This window comes from Cervus elaphus, chromosome 19 (genome assembly GCF_910594005.1).
Source record: "Cervus elaphus chromosome 19, mCerEla1.1, whole genome shotgun sequence".
NCBI lineage: Eukaryota > Metazoa > Chordata > Mammalia > Artiodactyla > Cervidae > Cervus > Cervus elaphus.
The window spans coordinates 65,105,494-65,123,136 of NC_057833.1; the positions used below are offsets into that span (position 1 = coordinate 65,105,494).

A 17,643-nucleotide genomic window follows, 5' to 3' on the forward strand; every position below is an offset into this window, starting at 1 on the left:
CTCCATGAGATCAGGCTCTGAGGCTCTCCATTGCCCACCACCGCCTGGACCATAGCCCTGGCACATCCTTGTGGTAGCAGAATTAAGTGTCTGTCAGCTCTTGAAAGAACAAAGGCTTTGGAATCAAACAAACTACTTTCGGCTCAAGATTGGCCCTTGTGTGCACTTGAACGTGGACATATGACTTCAGTCCTGTAGCTTCCTTCCATGTTCTCACCACTTAGAGGGAAATATAAGCCTTGCAGAACTGGGGAGAAGATTCACCGAGACGCCATGAATGCGCCTGGCAGAGGGCCTCCTAGTCAGCATGCACCAAATCAGGGCACTTGCTTCCCATCCGGTCATTTGGTCAGGTAAATGACACAACTTTGAGTCTGACCCTTACCGGCACTGAAGCGGGGCTCCACCTCCTCTGGCTTATTCACCGCTTCCAACAGGGACTGCAGGGAGGGAAGGCAGGCAGGTTGAGAGCAGCAGTGAGGGCTGGAGAAGCAGGAGAGGCAGATACCCTGTGGTGTGAATCAGGAGTGGCACGCACCATTGCCCAGACGGGTTGATTCCATTTGCAATGGGGTTGCGTATCCGTATAACCCAGGCAGGTAGGGCTGAGCAGTTGGTATAGGCCACTCCTGGAACCAGGGTGGTGCCATGACTGCCATGCTGGTAGGGAGAAGGGATGCCAGGGGCCCAAGTACATCTGGGATGCCAGTGATGCCAGTATGGGTAATTTACACCGTCTCAGCATATTATTGGGTTGGCTCTAAAGTTTGTTCAGGTTTTTCCATAAGATGTTACAGACAGAGCAAATGAACTTTTGGGCCAACCCAATAAAAGGAAAACAGTGACATCTTCTAGTAGACCATATATCGGCCAGTTGTCATGACGTGTGCATTTCAGGCTGGCCTTGGCAGAGGACCAGCACCCAGGGTGGGCTGAAGGATCGCTTGCTTGACAGGGTCTTCATGTCCCAGAGGCTGCAGAGGGTGAGCAGTTTTCTCACAGCATTTACCTCTTGGGGGAACAGGGCGAGTCTCCTTTTCCCACACTCTTCTTGTATATCATAAGCTTGGAAAGTTAAGGCGGCCTTTTGCCCAAAGACCAGCATCAAATATTTATACAATGCCAGGGCAAACAGCTTCCTGTGCACAGTAGGGAAGCATCTTTACTTTAATAAAAAATGCAGTGATAATGGAGTGTTTTCCATCGATGGAGGGTGAGTAACCTTTTTGCAGGGGGAGCCTCGCTCTGAGAGCGACCTTTTAATCCCATCTCGGAGCTCACGACAGCGAGGCTGAGCTGAGAAGGTGATAGAGAGACGGGCGGTGGATAATGCCATCAAAACAAGGGGCTCTTTAAAAGCCCGGCTGTCTGCTCTCTGTGGTTCATTGACTTTTTTGCTGTTACAGATGACCAGATTTTGACAGCCACTCTGAACGTGCTGGGTAGTTAAGTGGGTGAATCAGTACTCTGGATTCAGAGCAGAGCAGTGGGCTGAGAGGCAGGAGGTGGCACTGAATGAGGAGGATGGTGAACAAGGACCCGATTGGTTCCTGCTTCCTGCCCCCAAGCCTGGACCACACAGCCCTCCTCCCTGTGGGTGGAGGAGGGGAGGCCAGGCAGGGGTTAGGAGAGCAAGTCCCTGTCCCCCTGGGGACCTCAGCTGTGTCACGCTGGGCATTCTAGTACTCAGAGGGAGCTGGGCACATTTAAAGGACTTGCAGGCTTACTGGTGAGGAGATCTGTAGGTGGAGACTTTGAAAATTGGGTTTAATATATTTTGTAGAAGACTTGTAGGCATGTGTGCTATGTTGATATAATACTGAAGGATCGGTGAGTATCTTCTGGTCCCAAGCATCCCCAGGTCAGGGCTTGGGAAAGCTTTATTTACAAGGGTTCCATAGGGTGTCCCTACAGTGGCAGGGTCTTCCGCTGGACCTGTGTTGCCCAAAACTTTAAAAGTGAGCTACACTATTGCCCATGCTTGTCCTGGACCCCAAAAGACTAACAATATGGTTCAGCCAAAGAGTAGTTCTATTCTTCCTTGCTTACCTTAGTAAAAGGTGTCTTAGAAGGGCACTGGACTTGGAAGGAACTTTTCAGCAGAGCAAATGAGAGAAATAAGGTTAGTGCTTTTGCTAAGGCTAGTTGATAACAGACTATCAGTTTAGAAAATAAAATTAAAAGCAGAGCGTGGTACTGATTAACCCACAGGGATCTTACTGGAAATGGAGTATTGTTTTGTCAGGTAGGAATAATATGAGGCTACTATGCTCCAGGAATTCCCCAGAGAGCCGTGGTTTGTTGAGTTGATCGGGCCCCTCTCTCACTCTGGAATAATCAGGAATATCCCCCAGGTATTCCTGGCCTCGAATGTCTTAAGTTTTGATCGAGCCTTGTAACGGTCAGTTATTGCCACGATAATGCTGTGTAACAAACCACTCCAAAGCTTCCATATTTGCACATTGGCTGGAGCAGCTTCATTGAGGCAGCTGGGCCGGCTCTCAGGTCTGAGGGTCAGCGGATCTAGGCTGTGCTCCACTGGGGCAGGCAAGCTGGGGCACGTCCTCTCAAAGTGGTGGCAGAGACGTGAGATCAAGTTCAGCCCTGCCCATGTTTCGCAAGTCCCCGCTTGCATCCCATCTGCTGACTGGCCAAGCAAGTCACCTGGGTCAGCCCCTGGTGGGCTGGGCTCCTCCCCAGCCCTAAGTTGACTTGGTCTTGACTTTCTTCTCACGATTCTGCTGCTCATCTGGCCCTCGGTGGCCCCTCAGCCCCTCTGCAGTCCTGTTCTGCTATGTCTTCTCCCTTGAACTCTCAAAGCCCGTGTTCCCATGCAGCTTGCTTGCAGTTCATATCTCTACTCAAAGTGGAGGGTCCTACTCTTGAGCATTTCGCTCAGAAACAGCCACATGGTTACCTCCAACTCCACACGCCTCCTCCCCTAACCCACTTTATATTCTCATAGCATTTACCTCCTCGCACACTATGTCATCGTCTCCCTGCCCCAGGGCAGGGGAAAGCTTCATGAGGGCAGGGTCTTCATTTATCACCCATAACCTCAAGGGCACGTGGCACGTAGTAGGTGCTCAGAATAGACTGAAGGAGGCAGGGTCTCTGGGGTGAAAGAGGATGGACTTTTCTCTTTCAGGCTTTTGAGACCTTGCTAAGTTGTTCTCTGGAAAGGTTGTGCAGTTAAAATTCCCTTCAGTGCTGGAAGCTTTCTCTATACAATAAAGAGTGGTAAGCAGAGCCATCTATTTGTTCCTTATTTTGTTGTTGCAAATAAGATGCATGTTTCTCATCCTGATGGCTTTTTTGGTTTTGCTTGTGAGATCTGTTGGAAGTCAGGTGCTGAAGGTCCCTGTGTGTGTCCGTCTGTCTGTCTGCTTGTGACTGCTGGACAGTGCAGGCAGTTCCTGAACTCCACTGTGACTGGGGCTTTCTGTATCTGCCCCCTTCCCTTCTGGATGAAGACAAGATCACATTCTTGTGTGAACTGCCCTTTATACCATTAAACATCTTTTATGTCTGTTGCTGTAACCAAACTCCATGGACTGCGGGGCCTGAGCAATAGACGTTTATTTTCTCATGGATCAGGAGCTGCACACCCGTGGTCAGGGGGCTGGCAAGTTGTGTTTCTGGTGAGGTCTCCTTTCCTGACTTGCAGACAGCAACCTCTGTGTCCTCCTATAGCCCATCCTCTCACAAGGCTGGGGGGCTGGGGGGCGCTCTGGAGTCTCTTCCTCGTCTTCTGAGGACTCCAGTCCTGTTGGACTAGGGCCTACCCTTATGACATCACTGAACCTTAACTTCCCCCGGAAAAGATCTGTCTCCAAATATAGTCACTTTAGAGGTCAGAGCGTCAACATCTGAGTTGGGAGTGGGGTTTGGGACGGAGTTCAGTCCAGGAGGATGTGACGGAGCAGATTTGTACAGTACTGACCGGCAGGAACGCTGTGTCCCTACTCCCCCCTCACAGATAAGAGGACAGGCCCCTGAAAGGGTCATTTTCCTTTTCCAGCACAGCATGGGCCCAACCACCTGCTTCTGAGTCCATTCCTCTATTCCACACAGCTCTTCATCTAAGTAGATCCAGGGCATTTAGGAGCCATTTACTAAATTCACCTCCTCGAAGTTCTTCTGCAGGGGCAAGGACCCTGGGTGTATTTTTCTTGACACTCTCATTGCCTGAGGCTGTTCTGAATCGTGTCGTACGCATGATGTAGGTTTGATGAATTGTACAGAACTCAGAATCTTACCATTGATACGCCCAAGGAAACGTTTTCCTTGGGAAAACATTTGGAAAAAGTCCCCCTTTCCCCAAATTTCACCTCCTGACAAGAGCGTCCTGTGTTCGGCACGCACATCACACAGTTGTCAAGGAACCAGCACCTGTGGATCTGGCCTGCAAGCCCAGAGCTGCTGTGTTACACCCAGCCCCCCTTCCAAACAATCTCTCTCCCCTCTGTATAGTTTTCTCCTAAAAATTGTCCCTGAACGACTGCGTTTTCCCCCCGAATTCATTCTCCCCAGTGCTTCCTGATGCTGGAGCGTGAAAAGGAAGGTAAACGCGTGAAATCAAATGGTGATTGCTAACAATGAGATTTGGGCTCATAAAATCAAGGATATTATTCAAAACCGCGAGGTAAATGAGTCTCGTTCATTCTGATGGGGCTAGACTCTACGACTGTGTGTGCCTTCTTTAATTAACATGCTGAAAAGATGTTCTGATTGGGATTATTAATGAATGCAGTGAACATTTTCGCTGCTTGTGAGGCTTCTGCCACAGACGGTTTACACCCCCCCCCACCCCGCTTTTTCTTTCTCCACAGATTCCTTGCACGACTTGACAGATGGAGTCTTCATCTTTGAAGCTGTTTCCACAGAAGACAGCAGAAACACGCAGGGCTACGATGCTATTGTAGTCGAACAATGGACGGTTCTGGACGTAAGTGTGGGGTTTGGCCGCGATACTTTTTTGTTTGGACCGTGGTGGTTTTATCCGCTCGCTCCTCTGAGTGAGGCTGCCCCTGAACAGCAGGTGGACCTCTGGACACCCCTAGGACCCCTGTTGTTCTTGGGGACCCTCCTGTGCCCCCCAAGGTGGGAGAGAGACCCCCACTTTTCCCCTTCGGTAGAAAACATCGTGTGTGCCCAACCACTGGGTAGAACAGATTCTTCTTCACTCATCGGAAAGGTCCAAGTGACATAAGTGAGGTAGACGTGTGGTTTGTGGGCCCCGTGATAATGAGAGTGTCATCAGCATTGGAGCACAACCCTCTGGCCCCGATCTGACAGGGGGCCACAGAAATTTATACACCAGAACAAGTGTACATGCGCCTGTGCTTTTAACCTTCACAGTGAGTCTATGGGTGAGTGCTGTGATGGCTTCCACTATACAGATGAGGAAACCGAGGCATCGGGCGGTTAAGTCCCTGGCCCATTAAGTGCTGCAGGATGGCTTTGGCATATTGACCTGAAAGGCCACCAGATCTGGGCTATGGGCAGAGGAATTCCCCAAGCTGTGTTCTGCTGGGATTTGGGAAGAGCTGGTACATTTCTGAGGTTTGCTGGTTTGGATTTGTAAGTTGCGAAACCGTGGACTTTTTAGACCTGTCTCTTGTGCACCCAGCATCTGGGGTGATTGAAGCTAGTGGACTGCTGTCTGCATGCTCTCAAGTCACCTTGGGAGCACAGGGTCAGTGGGCTCGGGAGGGCCCCACCAGACAGGACCGCCTATGCCAGAGTAATATGGACGAGGAAGCGGCTCTCTGTGCAGAGTGAGGGCACGGGGATCTGCCACCCCTGTGCCAGCTGGCGGCCAGCCCCGGGCACCACTGCTCCCAGCCTTGAAGCCTGCGGCCGTTCTGAGCAGAGCTGCTGGGGGCAGCCTGCCTCTGAGCCAGGATGGGCAGTAACTGCTTACAGGCGTGGCAGAACAGAGTTCACGGAAAAGCTGTGATGATCAGAAACAGGAATTCCAGCATTGCAGCAACCAGGCCAGTCAGGTTGGGGACCAAGAGTCCCGTGGACGTAGGTAGAGAGGGAGGTGAGGAGGTGGGTGGTGACCTGGTCTGCCGCCCAGCTCCACCAGGGACCCCACCTGACCTGGGTCCCCGTGGGCCTCCATGCGCCTGACTGCAAACAGGGTGCCAAGGAAGTGAGACTCTTGAGGCTGCAGAGTCCAGTGTGGGCAGTTCATGTCCCCCCACCCCTCTGTGGGGACCCTAGACTTCCTCAGCTGTGAGACGGCAGTCCATTCACCCAGTCCGCCTCCGGGGGTGGGTGCAGGCTGTGGGACGGAGCGGGACCACCCAGACGGCCCGAGCTGGCCACCCACCCCCACGGGCTACAGCAATGGGACACGGGGGCTGTGTCAGCGAGTGAGGCGTGGCTACCCCAGAAACACGGGTGTGATTTTGCACATGCGTGATTGTCGGTAGGGTCGTGGGGACCCGCGTCAAATCCCTTGTTCTCCGCACATTCAAGTGGCTATTAAAGGCGGACTTTGCGGTTTCCTCAGGAAAGATGGCTAGATGGCAGTGATCCAGAACTGTCTACGAAAGTGGTTCTCAGAGTGTGGTCCTGGGGTCAGCAGCGGCAGCAACCCTTGACGAGGTGCTAGAAATGCAGATACTCGGGCCCCACCCTGGACCCAGCGAATCTGAAGCCCTGGGGGTGGGCCCAATTGTGTTTTGTTGTTGGTGGGTTGTTTTTTTATTTTTTTGCAGAGGGTGGGGTGGGGTTCCCTGGTAGCTCAGCAGGTAAAGAATCCGCCTGCAATGCAGGAGACTCTGGTTCGATTCCTGAGTCGGGAAAATCCGCTGGAGAAGGGATAGGCTACCAGTACTCTTGGGCTTCCCTGGTGGCTCAGATGGTAAAGAATCTGCCCGCAATGTGGGAGACCTGAGTTCAAGGTCTGGGAAGATCCCGTGGAGGAGAGCGTGGCAAGCCACTCCAGTCTTCTTGCCTGGAGAAAGCCATGGACAGAGGAGCCTGGCGGGCTACAGTCCATGGGGTCGCACAGAGTCGGGCACAAGTGAAGTGACTTAGCATGCATGCAAACCAGGTCTTAGCTGTGGGATGTAGGATCTAGTTCCCTGACCAGGGATTGAATGCAGTCCCCTGCTTTGGGAGCATGGAGTCTTAGCTACTGGACCATCAGGGACGTCCCGCCATTGGAGTTTTAATAAGCCATCAAAGTGATTCTGAAGATCACTCAGTTCTAAAGAATCAATGTCTGAAAGAATGGTACAGACGCTCCTTTCTCCAGATGTCTGTGGTAATGTGGTATTTGATGCAACGGGTGATCGGAAAAGCACCCCAAGGATTTGTCCTTCTTCAGTGTTTACAGTACTGAAATTTCAAAATGTGACCTTGATGTGTAACTGGAGGGAATGCCTACAGTCTGAAATATCTGCCGGAGGGGGATATGGTTATAAACTCAAGTAAGGACAAGGTTGTCTTTTCTTCCCCCTTGTCAATTTTTAAAATTATTACTATTTTTTTTATTGAAGTATAGTTGATTTACAATGTCATGTTAGTTTTAGGTGTATAGCAAAGTGATTCAGTTTTATGTACATATATATTCTGTATACTTTATATATATTTTTCATATTCTTTTCCTTTATAGACATAGAGAATATATGTTCCTCACAGTTGGTCCTTGTTAGTCCCAAACCCCTCATTTATCCCTCTTGTCTCCCCTTTGGTAACCATGTCTGTTTTCTATGTCTGTGGGTCTGTTTTTGTTTTGTATATAAATTTATTCCTAGCTTTTTAAAGGTTCCACATGTAAGTGATACCACATTGTCTTTGGCTTACTTTAGTTAGTACGATGATCTCTACGTCCACCCGCATTGCTGCAAATGGCATTATTTCATGTTTGTTATGGCTGGGTAATATTCCACTGTATGTACATGCCACATCTTCTTTATCCATTCATCTGTCAGTGGATGTTCACCTTTGTTTTCCAAGGCACCCAGGAGTTGCTTCTTGAATTGCGCCAAAGGGTAGACCAGTGTTTCTCAAAACTGAGCTTGTATCAGAATCCCCTAGAGAGCTTTTTAAGACAGACATCCAGACTCTCGCCCCGAGCTCCCCACTTGCGCCCGCCGTGAGCATCAGCCCCCGCTTGCAGGAGCCACGTGTGTGCAGGTGTTACGGCGCAGCCCAGCAGGGTCCAGTCCGAGTGGACTTGCCTCTGACCCAGAGGTCGGAAGAGCTCCGTCAGACCCTCGCCGCAGCCCCCAGATGGCTCCTGCCCTGCACACATGTGCGGGTACCGTCCAGACCCCGGACCGGATCCTCCAGGCCCAGCCCCTTCCTCTCCTCCCCACCCTTTCGGCCTCTGGGGAGGACCCTTCCATTCAAGCCTGGGCAGGGCCCTCTTGGCTCATGGTTGGCCCTGCTTGTCTGGCAGCCGCTGTCCTGGGGAAGCTCCCAGGGCTCTAACCGCAAAAGACCTCTGAGCAGCTCTTTCTCGTCTCAGAGCTGGGACTGGCTTGTCCTTATCTGGCCCTTTACTCCTGGACACGCTGATTCCTCAAACTCTGGGTGCAGACACGCCTTTCTAATTCTGCCACGTCTTCCTGGCCATCCTGTCTCTCTCCCTCTGCACATACACACACACACACACACACACACACACATGCACACACACGCATGCACGCACACACACGCATGCACGCACACTTTCATAAGAAAACCTACCTGGCTCTTCACAGCTCTGCAGGCAGTGTGAGTGAGTGAGTGAAGTCGCTCAGTCATGTCTGACTCTTTGAGACCCCATGGACTGTAGCCCGCCAGGCTCCTCTGTCCATGGGATTTTCCAGGCAAGAATACTGGAGTGGGTTGCCATTTCCTTCTCCAGGAGATCTTCCCGACCCAGGGATTGAACCCAGGTCTCCCACATTGTAGGCAAACGCTTTGCCGACTGAGCCACCAGGGAAACTCACTGTAGTAGGTTGCAAAGAGAATGTGGATTCTAGAATCTCGCCCAGGTAGGCATCCTGCTCTTTTACTTCCCGCCGTCTGAGTGTGAAAAGGAAACCACCCCCTGTCTGCTTTTCCATTTTTCACTTGTGCAAATGAAGACACCAGTAACCACCTCTCGAAGTCGATGAGAATGAAAAGAGATAATGGATTTAAAAGTGGTGAATGTCTGCAGTGAGTAAATAGGGCTTGCTTTCTTCATTCACCTGAGATCATCAGTTAGAAAGATCCTCTGCCTGTTGTGTTAACCTTGTCCTAAAATCCCAGAGGAGGCTGGACTAGGGAACTTGTGGAGTCAAAGGCCAATATAATGATTGCATTTGTCTCCTACGGCCTAAGATTAAAGGCAGTTGTGAATGGGATGAAAGTCCATCCATAGGGCATTTATAATGTGTGTTTTGTTTATGTTCTTTGAGCCTACGTAATTTACAGTCTAGAGTGTGAGCAGAGAGGGTAACTCTTCGAAAGGAAAGGGAGACGGTGCACAGACAAAGAGGTAAGAGGCAGAGACGAGGGTGGTCTTCCCTGTATCCCGTCCCTCAGCCTGCCCGCCCCTCAGAGCCGCGGGACCCGGCGCTCGGGAGCCGTGGCGCCTCCTCCAGGCACGGCCCTCTCTCCCGCAGTGTCTTCGCGCTTCTTGTGAAACTTGCCACCAGAACTAAACATAACACAGTAGGGAGAACACCTAGAGCTGACGCAGTTGCTATGGGAGCTGGGGGGTTAATTGAAAAAATCAATGCAAAGGAGCCAAAGAATATCACATTCAGGGGGAAGGATTGGGAGTTTGGGATTGCAGACGCAAACTAGTATATATAGGATGGATACGCAGCAAGATCCTACATATAGCACAGGGAATTATATTCAATATCCTGTGATAAACCACAAGGGAAAAGAATATGAAAAAGAATATATATTATATATATGTATCACTTTGCCAGACAGCAGAAATTAGCACAACATTGTAAATCAGCTCTACTTTAATGCAATTTTTAAAAAAAATCATATTCACATCTTATACAGTTGAGTATAAAATATGTAAGTACACATCCATGTGCCAGTCTTTTTGAGTTTTGGGTCTGCTGGTTAGAATTCTGCTTCATCCTTGTTTTATAAACCGAAGTGTGCTGTACCCCAGAGCCAGTGACACTGTCTTTAAAGTACAGCAAAGGGCTCTGACTGCAGAATCCTTCTGTTTCCATGATTTTTTCCTGGTCTTTTCCAGCTCCACCCCTGCCTTCCCACCTACCCGCCCCACCCATCCCCCGACAGTGACGACAGCTGTTATTTTTTAAGCAACTGTCCTTTGTCAGATCGCTTCAAAGTGTTCTACCTGGTTTTCCTAGAAACAACTTCCCGTTGCACTTCCTATCTACTCTAAATAATTTAAATTAAGACATGGAGCTGTGGTAACGGATCTGACTGACCTGAACGGGTGTGGGAACACAGAAGACTCACCTGGAAGTGCTCACCTGTGCAGCATCCCGGGATCTGAAGGGCCTCGTGGAGAGCAGCCTGCCTCCTGGGCTTCTCGTGCAGCTGGAGACGGGATGGGCTTCTGGGTCCCCCGTTCGGGTCAGGTCAGTTCAGTTCAGTTCAGTCGCTCAGTCATGTCCGACTCTTTGCAACCCCATGGACTGCAGCACGCCAGGCCTCCCTGTCCATCACCACCTCCCGGAGTTTACTCAGACTTATGTCCATTGAGTTGGTGATGCCATCCAGCCACCTCATCCTCTGTCATCCCCTTCTCCTCCTGCCCCCAATCCCTCCCAGCATCAGAGTCTTTTTCCAGTGAGTCAGCTCTTCGCATCAGGTGGCCAAAGTATTGGAGTTTCAGCTTTAGCATCAGTCCTTCCAATGAACACCCAGGATGGATCTCCTTTAGGATGGACTGGTTGGATCTCCTTGCAGTCCAAGGGACACTCAAGAGTCTTCTCCAACACCACAGTTCAAAAGCATCAATTCTTTGGTGCTTAGCTTTCTTTATGGTCCAGCTCTCACATCCGTCTGTGACCACTGGAACTCCCCTATTAGAGCCTCTGAACCCCCATAGGTTTCATCCCAGGAGTTGCTGTCGTCAGGGGTCTCTCCCCCCTCTACCTGTACATTCCATTTGCTGTTGAATTGCCTCCACAGCATCTCCTCCCTTTGGTTTCTGCCCTTTTTTCCAGCCTGCTGAGACATTTGTGATCAGGATCGTATCATCCTACATCTGGGGGATCTTCCCAGCTCTGGCTTCTCTGAGCCTTTCTTGTGTCAAGTTGCTCCCCGCTGCCTGGACTCAGGCAGACTGAATGGAGGCCTCAGCCCTTTGGCGTGCTGCGGGAACCTCTTCAGGCCCTCAGGCGACCCCAGCCCCCTCTGCAGAGGTTTAAGACAGCCCTGTCATTCCACCCAGCAGTCCCCATCTTGTCCCTGAAGGACCCAGGAGAGGCTTGATACGAGGCATTTCTATAACTGGAACCACTCTGGGCTACCCTCCACCCCACCCTGTACGTCCCCCTGTTCTTCATGGACTTCTGCGGGCTCCTGGGGGCCCATCTCCTGATTCCATGGGCTCCCAACCATCCCTCTGACTGTCCGCACTGGGATTTGCCAGACAGTAACAGCAATGTCTGCAGTATCTAGAATTCACCACCTTCTGCTTCAACAAAGACGCCAATATTTGTCCTTTTAAAACCATCTGGCTTTTTTTTTTCACTGCCACAGTTTCTCCAAGATAATTATTTTGGTTCTGAGATCATAGCCTTTAGTGCCAACAACAGCAGATCTCGGCCTTGTTTCTGTGATACAGGAGATTTTCCCGTGGACGATGACTGCCGAGGAAGGACCAGGCCTGCCCTCCCAGGCGGCAGTTCCACTGCGTCCCACCCAGGGCAAACCGCAGCTCAGAGGAGTCTACCGGTGGCTGGGTAAATGAGACGTCTAGCCTCCTGGCTTTCCCTTTGATCAAGTTCCTCACTTCCACCTTTGATAGTGACATGCCAGTGTGCTCAGCACTGTTTCCTTAAAATGGAATTCTTCTTGGCTTGATGAATTGTAAATTCATCTTTGAAAAAACTGAGGTTGCTTTGGAAGGCAGGTTGCCAACCTCTATGAAAAGTTTTCAACGCCCACTCCTACCCATGATTTGTGACATCCACACGTCACGTCCATCTCTGCATTTGTTCACCAGAAGGCAGATAGATACCAGGACACAGTTTCAGCATCTTTAGTAGTAATGGGAAAAAGGAAGTAAGGTGCGTGTCCATCAGTAGGGGAATGGTTAAATAGTGGATGGTGCCTCCTTGCTGCGCGTGCGGTCATTCTGTACAGACTGACATGGAAGGAACTCCAGGACATGTTCGCTGGGGAGACAAGTTGCAGGTTAACTGCAATGGTTACTTTTATGTGACACCCTGGTCAGGCTGGGCTACCCAGTGGTTCGGTCAAACACCAGTGCAGATGTTGCAGTGGAGGTGTACGATTATTGTTCGGAGGAGTAGACTCTAAGTAGGTGATGAACCCTCCATACTGTGAGTAGACCTCATCCAGTCAGTTGAGGACCTCAGGAGCAGGCCTACCCTGCAGAGCTGGACTTGCCAGCCTCCCAGTTGCACAAGCCAATTCCTCTAAATCAATCTATCTCTCTCTGTCTCATCTGTCTGTCCTAAAGTCTGTCTGTGTTCTCTACCTGTTCTATTGGTTCTGTCTCTCAGGAGAACCCTGACCAATACAGAGATACCCTCACCAATGTGATACCTTTAACGGGGAAAAAAGCTTCACAAAATAATGTGATGCATATTCTGTGGGAGTATGCAAGTGCAGAGAAAGGCCTGGAAGGACCACCATCAAGCTGGTGAGCGTGGTTACATATGACTTGGAATGGAAGGGCAGAAGGCGGCTTTACCCGTAATGGTTTAATTTTTATGTATAGAATTATTCATTCACTTGAGGAATCAAAAACTTGTTTTCAGAAGATAGCTGGTTCCATATCCCCGTAGCTTTTCTTCTCTGAGACTTTGAGAGAGAGAGTGAAGTCGCTCAGTCATGTTTGACTCTTTGCAACCCCATGGACTGTAGCCCGCCAGGCTCCTCTGTCCATGGGATTTTCCAGGCAAGAATCCTGGAGTGGGTTGTCATTTCCTTCTCCAGGGGATCTTCCCAACCCAGAGATTGAACTTGGGTCTCCTGCATTGCAGGCAGACTCCTTACCGTCTCAGCCACCAGGGAAGTGGCTAAGATGTATTTAGGTGTATTTATTGAACCACTTTATACACCTGAGGCTTTAGGTGTATTTATTTTCTCCTTGTGGAAAAGAAAGTAAAATAGGAATTGAGTAATTACACTTTTCATTGTCTTACATGTATTTTTTCTTATACAGCTTCTTGTTTTGAACAGAATTTTTTTATTCAAGTAGATTTACAGGGTTTCAGATATATAGTAAAGTGGTTCAATTATATATGTTATATTCTTTTTCAGATTCTTTTCCACTGTAAGTCACTACAAGATACTGAATATAGTTCCCTGTGCTATGGAGTAGGACCTTGTTGCTTATCTGTTTTATATACAGTAATGTGCATCTGCTAATTCCAAACTCCTAACTTTTCCCTCTCTCCTTCTTCCGTATGGTAGCCATAAGTTTGTTTTCTATGTCTGTGAATATATTTCTGTTTTGTAAATGGCTTCATTTGTACCATTTTTTAGGTTCCACATATAAGTGATATCATATGATACTTGTCATTGTCTGACTTCACTTGATATAATAATTTTTATGTCCATTTATGTAACTGCAAACAGCATGATTTCATTCTTCTTTATGGCTGAGTAGTATTCCATTGGGCTTCCGTGATGACTCAGTGGTAAAGAATACACCTGCCCATGCAGGAGATGCAAGTTCAGTCCCTAGGTTGGGAAGATCTCCTGGGGAAGGATGTGCCAACCCACTCCAGTATCCTTCTCTGGGAAATCCCATGGACAGAGGAGCCTGGCGGATACAGTCCATGGGGTTGCAAAAGAGTCTGACACAGTTTAGTGACTAAACAGCGAGTATCCCGTTGTATGTATGTCCCACATTGTCTTTATCCATTCTTCTGTCTATGGACATTTAAGTTGCTTCCATGTCTTGCCCAGTGTAAATTGTGCTGCTATAAACATTGGGGTTGAACATAGTTTTGAAAGGTGTGTGCATGTGTATATATATATTAGCTATGACAAACCTAGATAGCATATTAAAAAGCAGAGACATCGTTTTGCTAACAAAGGTCTGAATAGTCAAAACTGTGGTTTTTCCAGTAGTCATGTAAGAGATGGACCATAAAGAAAGCTGAGCACCAAAGAATTGATGCTTTTGAACTGTGGTGTTGGAGAAGACTCTTTGAGAGTCCTTTGGACAGCAAGGAGATCAAACCAGTCAAACCTAAAGGAAATCAACCCTGAATATCCTGCTATATTCAGGGTATGTGCCTGAATATGATGCTAAAGCTGAAGCTCCGATACTTGGGCCACCTGATGCAAAGAGCTAACTCATTGGAAAAGACCCTGATGCTGGGAAAGATTGATGGCAGGAGGAGAAGGGGACGACAGAGGACGAGATGGTTGGATGGCATCACCAACTCGATGGACATGAATTTGAGCAAACTCCGGGAGAAAGTGAAGGACAGGGAAGCCTGGTGTACTGCGGTCCACGGGGTTGCAAAGAGGCAAACACGACTTAGCGACTGAACAGTGTGTATATATGTAGGTAATCAAATGTACCCGATCTCATTTAAGACTTGACCTTCTTCCTCCTGTGTTGGCGTTGCCTCACTCTGCCTCTCTGGGGGGCCGGGTACATCCCTTCCACCCTTGTGAATCACATCTCCACAGACTCACCATTTTCTTAGCTGCTTCCAGCTTTTGCTCGGGAGCCACATGTCCACCTGGAGCCAGCCTCCCATGGAGCACTTCTAGCCGTGGGGTCATATTGAACTTCGCCGAACTTTTGAAATCCTTCTTCTTGTCCGTGGAAAGGGCTTACAGTGCTCTTTGGCTGTAAGAGACTTGGTGGAAGACAGCTTAGTCTGAACAGTGTGTGTTCTCTAGGTTAATTGTTCTCTTTCCCAAGCGATGGAGATCATATTTTAAAGGCCACTCTTAGGTCATTGAGTCCTGACTTTTTTTTTTTGCCTGCGCCGAGAGGCTTGTGACATCTCACCTTCCCAACCAGGGATCAAACCCAGGCCCTTGGCAATGCAAGCACAGAGTCCTAACTACTGGACCACCAGGCAGGTCCCAAGGTCTGAGTCCTGAGTCCTGCCCTGACTCGGACCCTGTGCTGGGAGGATGGAGCCCAGCATGGCCATGTGATCCTCTTTAATTCTTTCCAGACAGATGTTTTCCTCTGCCTCCTCCTGGTCAGCAGCAACCTGGCTGGGAGGTCATGAGTGTTGTGTGGATTGTAGCAGCGACAACATGCAGAGACGATGGGGGCTTGGATTAATGCCAGCCCTCCAGTTCCCCGAGATGCGGCCGTCCCTCGGTGGAGGATTACGTAGGAGTAAAAATAATTTAGGGTGAAGGGGATTCGTGGGCACAAAACGGAGAGCCCTCAGGGAATCGGGAAGCCCCAGAGGGTCAGAGTGAGTGGCCGGCTGTTTGCTGTCCTGGGACGGGAATGTAGAGGCCCCGGCCTGTGGCGAGCCTCCAGGCAGGACGCAGACTTCCTGCAATACGCAGCAGGGCGTTCCGTGCTGGCGGGTGGCCTGCGGACAAGACGTTCACGGGCAGGGCCGAGACTGACCAAGGCCCCTGGGCCCCGTGGGCTCCGGCGAGGTGGCCATGGTTAGGATGTGGATGAGCCGGGGGCGTTAGGAGGGGCTTCCTGCCGCTGGGACGCGGGGCGGAGCGGAGGAGAGGCACGTCTGCTCGTTCTGGTCACCGTTCGGAGACGCAGCGGACGCTGCCGGCCGTCCTCTGGATCCTGTATCGCTTGCTTCTTTCACTTCCTCTGTGTCTTCGCTGCCCCCTGCCACTGGGTACCGAGCCTGGGGCTCGGGCAGGGGGAACTATAAGTGCCTGGAGCTTCAGATGCCCCTGCGGTGGTCCATCCCCAAGGGGGAGGGGTATGAAACCCGGGGTGGTCCATCCCCAAGGGGGAGGAATTAACCTTATTTGGAAATAGGGTCTTTGCCGATGTGATCAAAGTTAAGGATCTTGGGGTGGATGATGATTCTAGATTATATGCTGTGAGGCGAGCAGAAGTAATACCATGGCAGGCAGCTTAGATTAGGAGTAGGCCTTCCTACTTCTGGGTGGTAAGATTATCAGGCCACTTGGATCAGCTTTCGCTTAACACTGACCGCTGTTTGCCAATTAGGAACGGGGCAGAAACCCCTGGGAAAGTCCCGTGCGCGCGCAAGTTTTGACCAATGAAATTGCTTTGCAATCTGCTTAAACCAACTACCACACCCTATAAATTTGTGTAACAGCTTGGGCTCGGGGCTCTCTGACCCCGCACCACTGCGTTGGATGCGGCAGGAGCCCTGACTCGAGTCAGCAATAAACTTCCCTTTTTGCAAGTTGCATTGTCTTGGAGGCCTTCTCTCTTCCCGCTCGGGGATTCGGACATCGGGCATAACAATGCTGGGTTGTAAGAGCAATCTCACGGTTCTTATTGGGAAGGAGGGTCAGGGGATGTGAAGACAGAGCTCAGAGATTTGATATGCTGGCCTTGAAGCTCATAGGGACGCAGCCGCAGGCCCAGGAAGGAGCCGGCCACCGGCAGAGGGGAGAAACAGGAAACGGTTCGCCGGTAGAGCCTCCAGAGGGGGCATTGCCTGGCTGACCCCTTGCTTCGGAGCGCTGATGCTGACCGTGAACGTCTGGCCTCCAAAACTGGGAGACAATCCGTATCTGTTGCTGTAAGCCACTGAGGTTGTGGGCACTTGTTAGCGCAGCCCTGGGAAATGGGTATGGCACCCACAGACATACCTCCAAAGGAGCCCTGGGATGTGTACTTGACGGTGGGTCTGTGTGGGAAGGGAGTCTGCCGGCGGCTCTGTGGTCCAGGCAAGTGCTGGGCTTGTGGGCTGAAAGGGACAAGGAGGGAATCTCTCATCAGAGAGCCCCACGTCCAGCCTGTTGGCCTTGAAGTGATGTGTGTTTGGAGAAACGGACTGGAAAGGGGAAGGCAGGCAGGAGCCTGGGGGAGAGGTCCCCAGGTGAGAGAGTAGGGGTATTCTTTGCGAGCATCCCTCAGGATGCTTCCCACGGTCTGTGCCGAATGTCCGCCTGGCCGTGGCCCGGACTGTCGGGGTCTGTCAGCGCGTTTGCCTGGGCAGGAAGTCTGGAGCAAGGCGCTGGCTGCAGAGTCAGCTTTTTCAGCAGCTTGGGGACATCACCAGGGACATGGGTACTGTCACCTCCTGCGTCCTGGTCCTTGACATGTCTGCCAGGTCTCCTCTCACGACCCCGACCCCCAGGCAGCTGCAGCAGATCCCAGCGTCTCATGGGAACATGACGACGAAGGGGAAGAACAGGGCATTTCCTGCCATGCGCCCTTTTTTATTAGCAAGCAAGACCTTTCCCAGGAACTCCCAAGCAGAGTTTCCCTTGGGTCCTGTTGGCCAGGGTTGGGTCCCAGATGCATGTCGCTCTCAAGACCGTGATAAGCTGGGGCTGGGGAGGGGCTGG

At 50.6% G+C, this 17,643-nt stretch overlaps 1 protein-coding gene across 2 annotated transcripts in view; it reads left to right on the forward strand.

Annotated features, from left to right (window-relative positions):
- Positions 1-17,643, forward strand: part of RFTN1 (raftlin, lipid raft linker 1) — a 212,642-nt gene that overhangs the window by 163,551 nt on the left and 31,448 nt on the right. For both annotated transcript variants that reach the window (XM_043873589.1, XM_043873588.1), the window contains exon 7: positions 4,833-4,948. In XM_043873589.1, the coding sequence (XP_043729524.1) occupies positions 4,833-4,948 (116 nt within the window). The remainder of the gene's footprint in view (positions 1-4,832; positions 4,949-17,643) is intronic.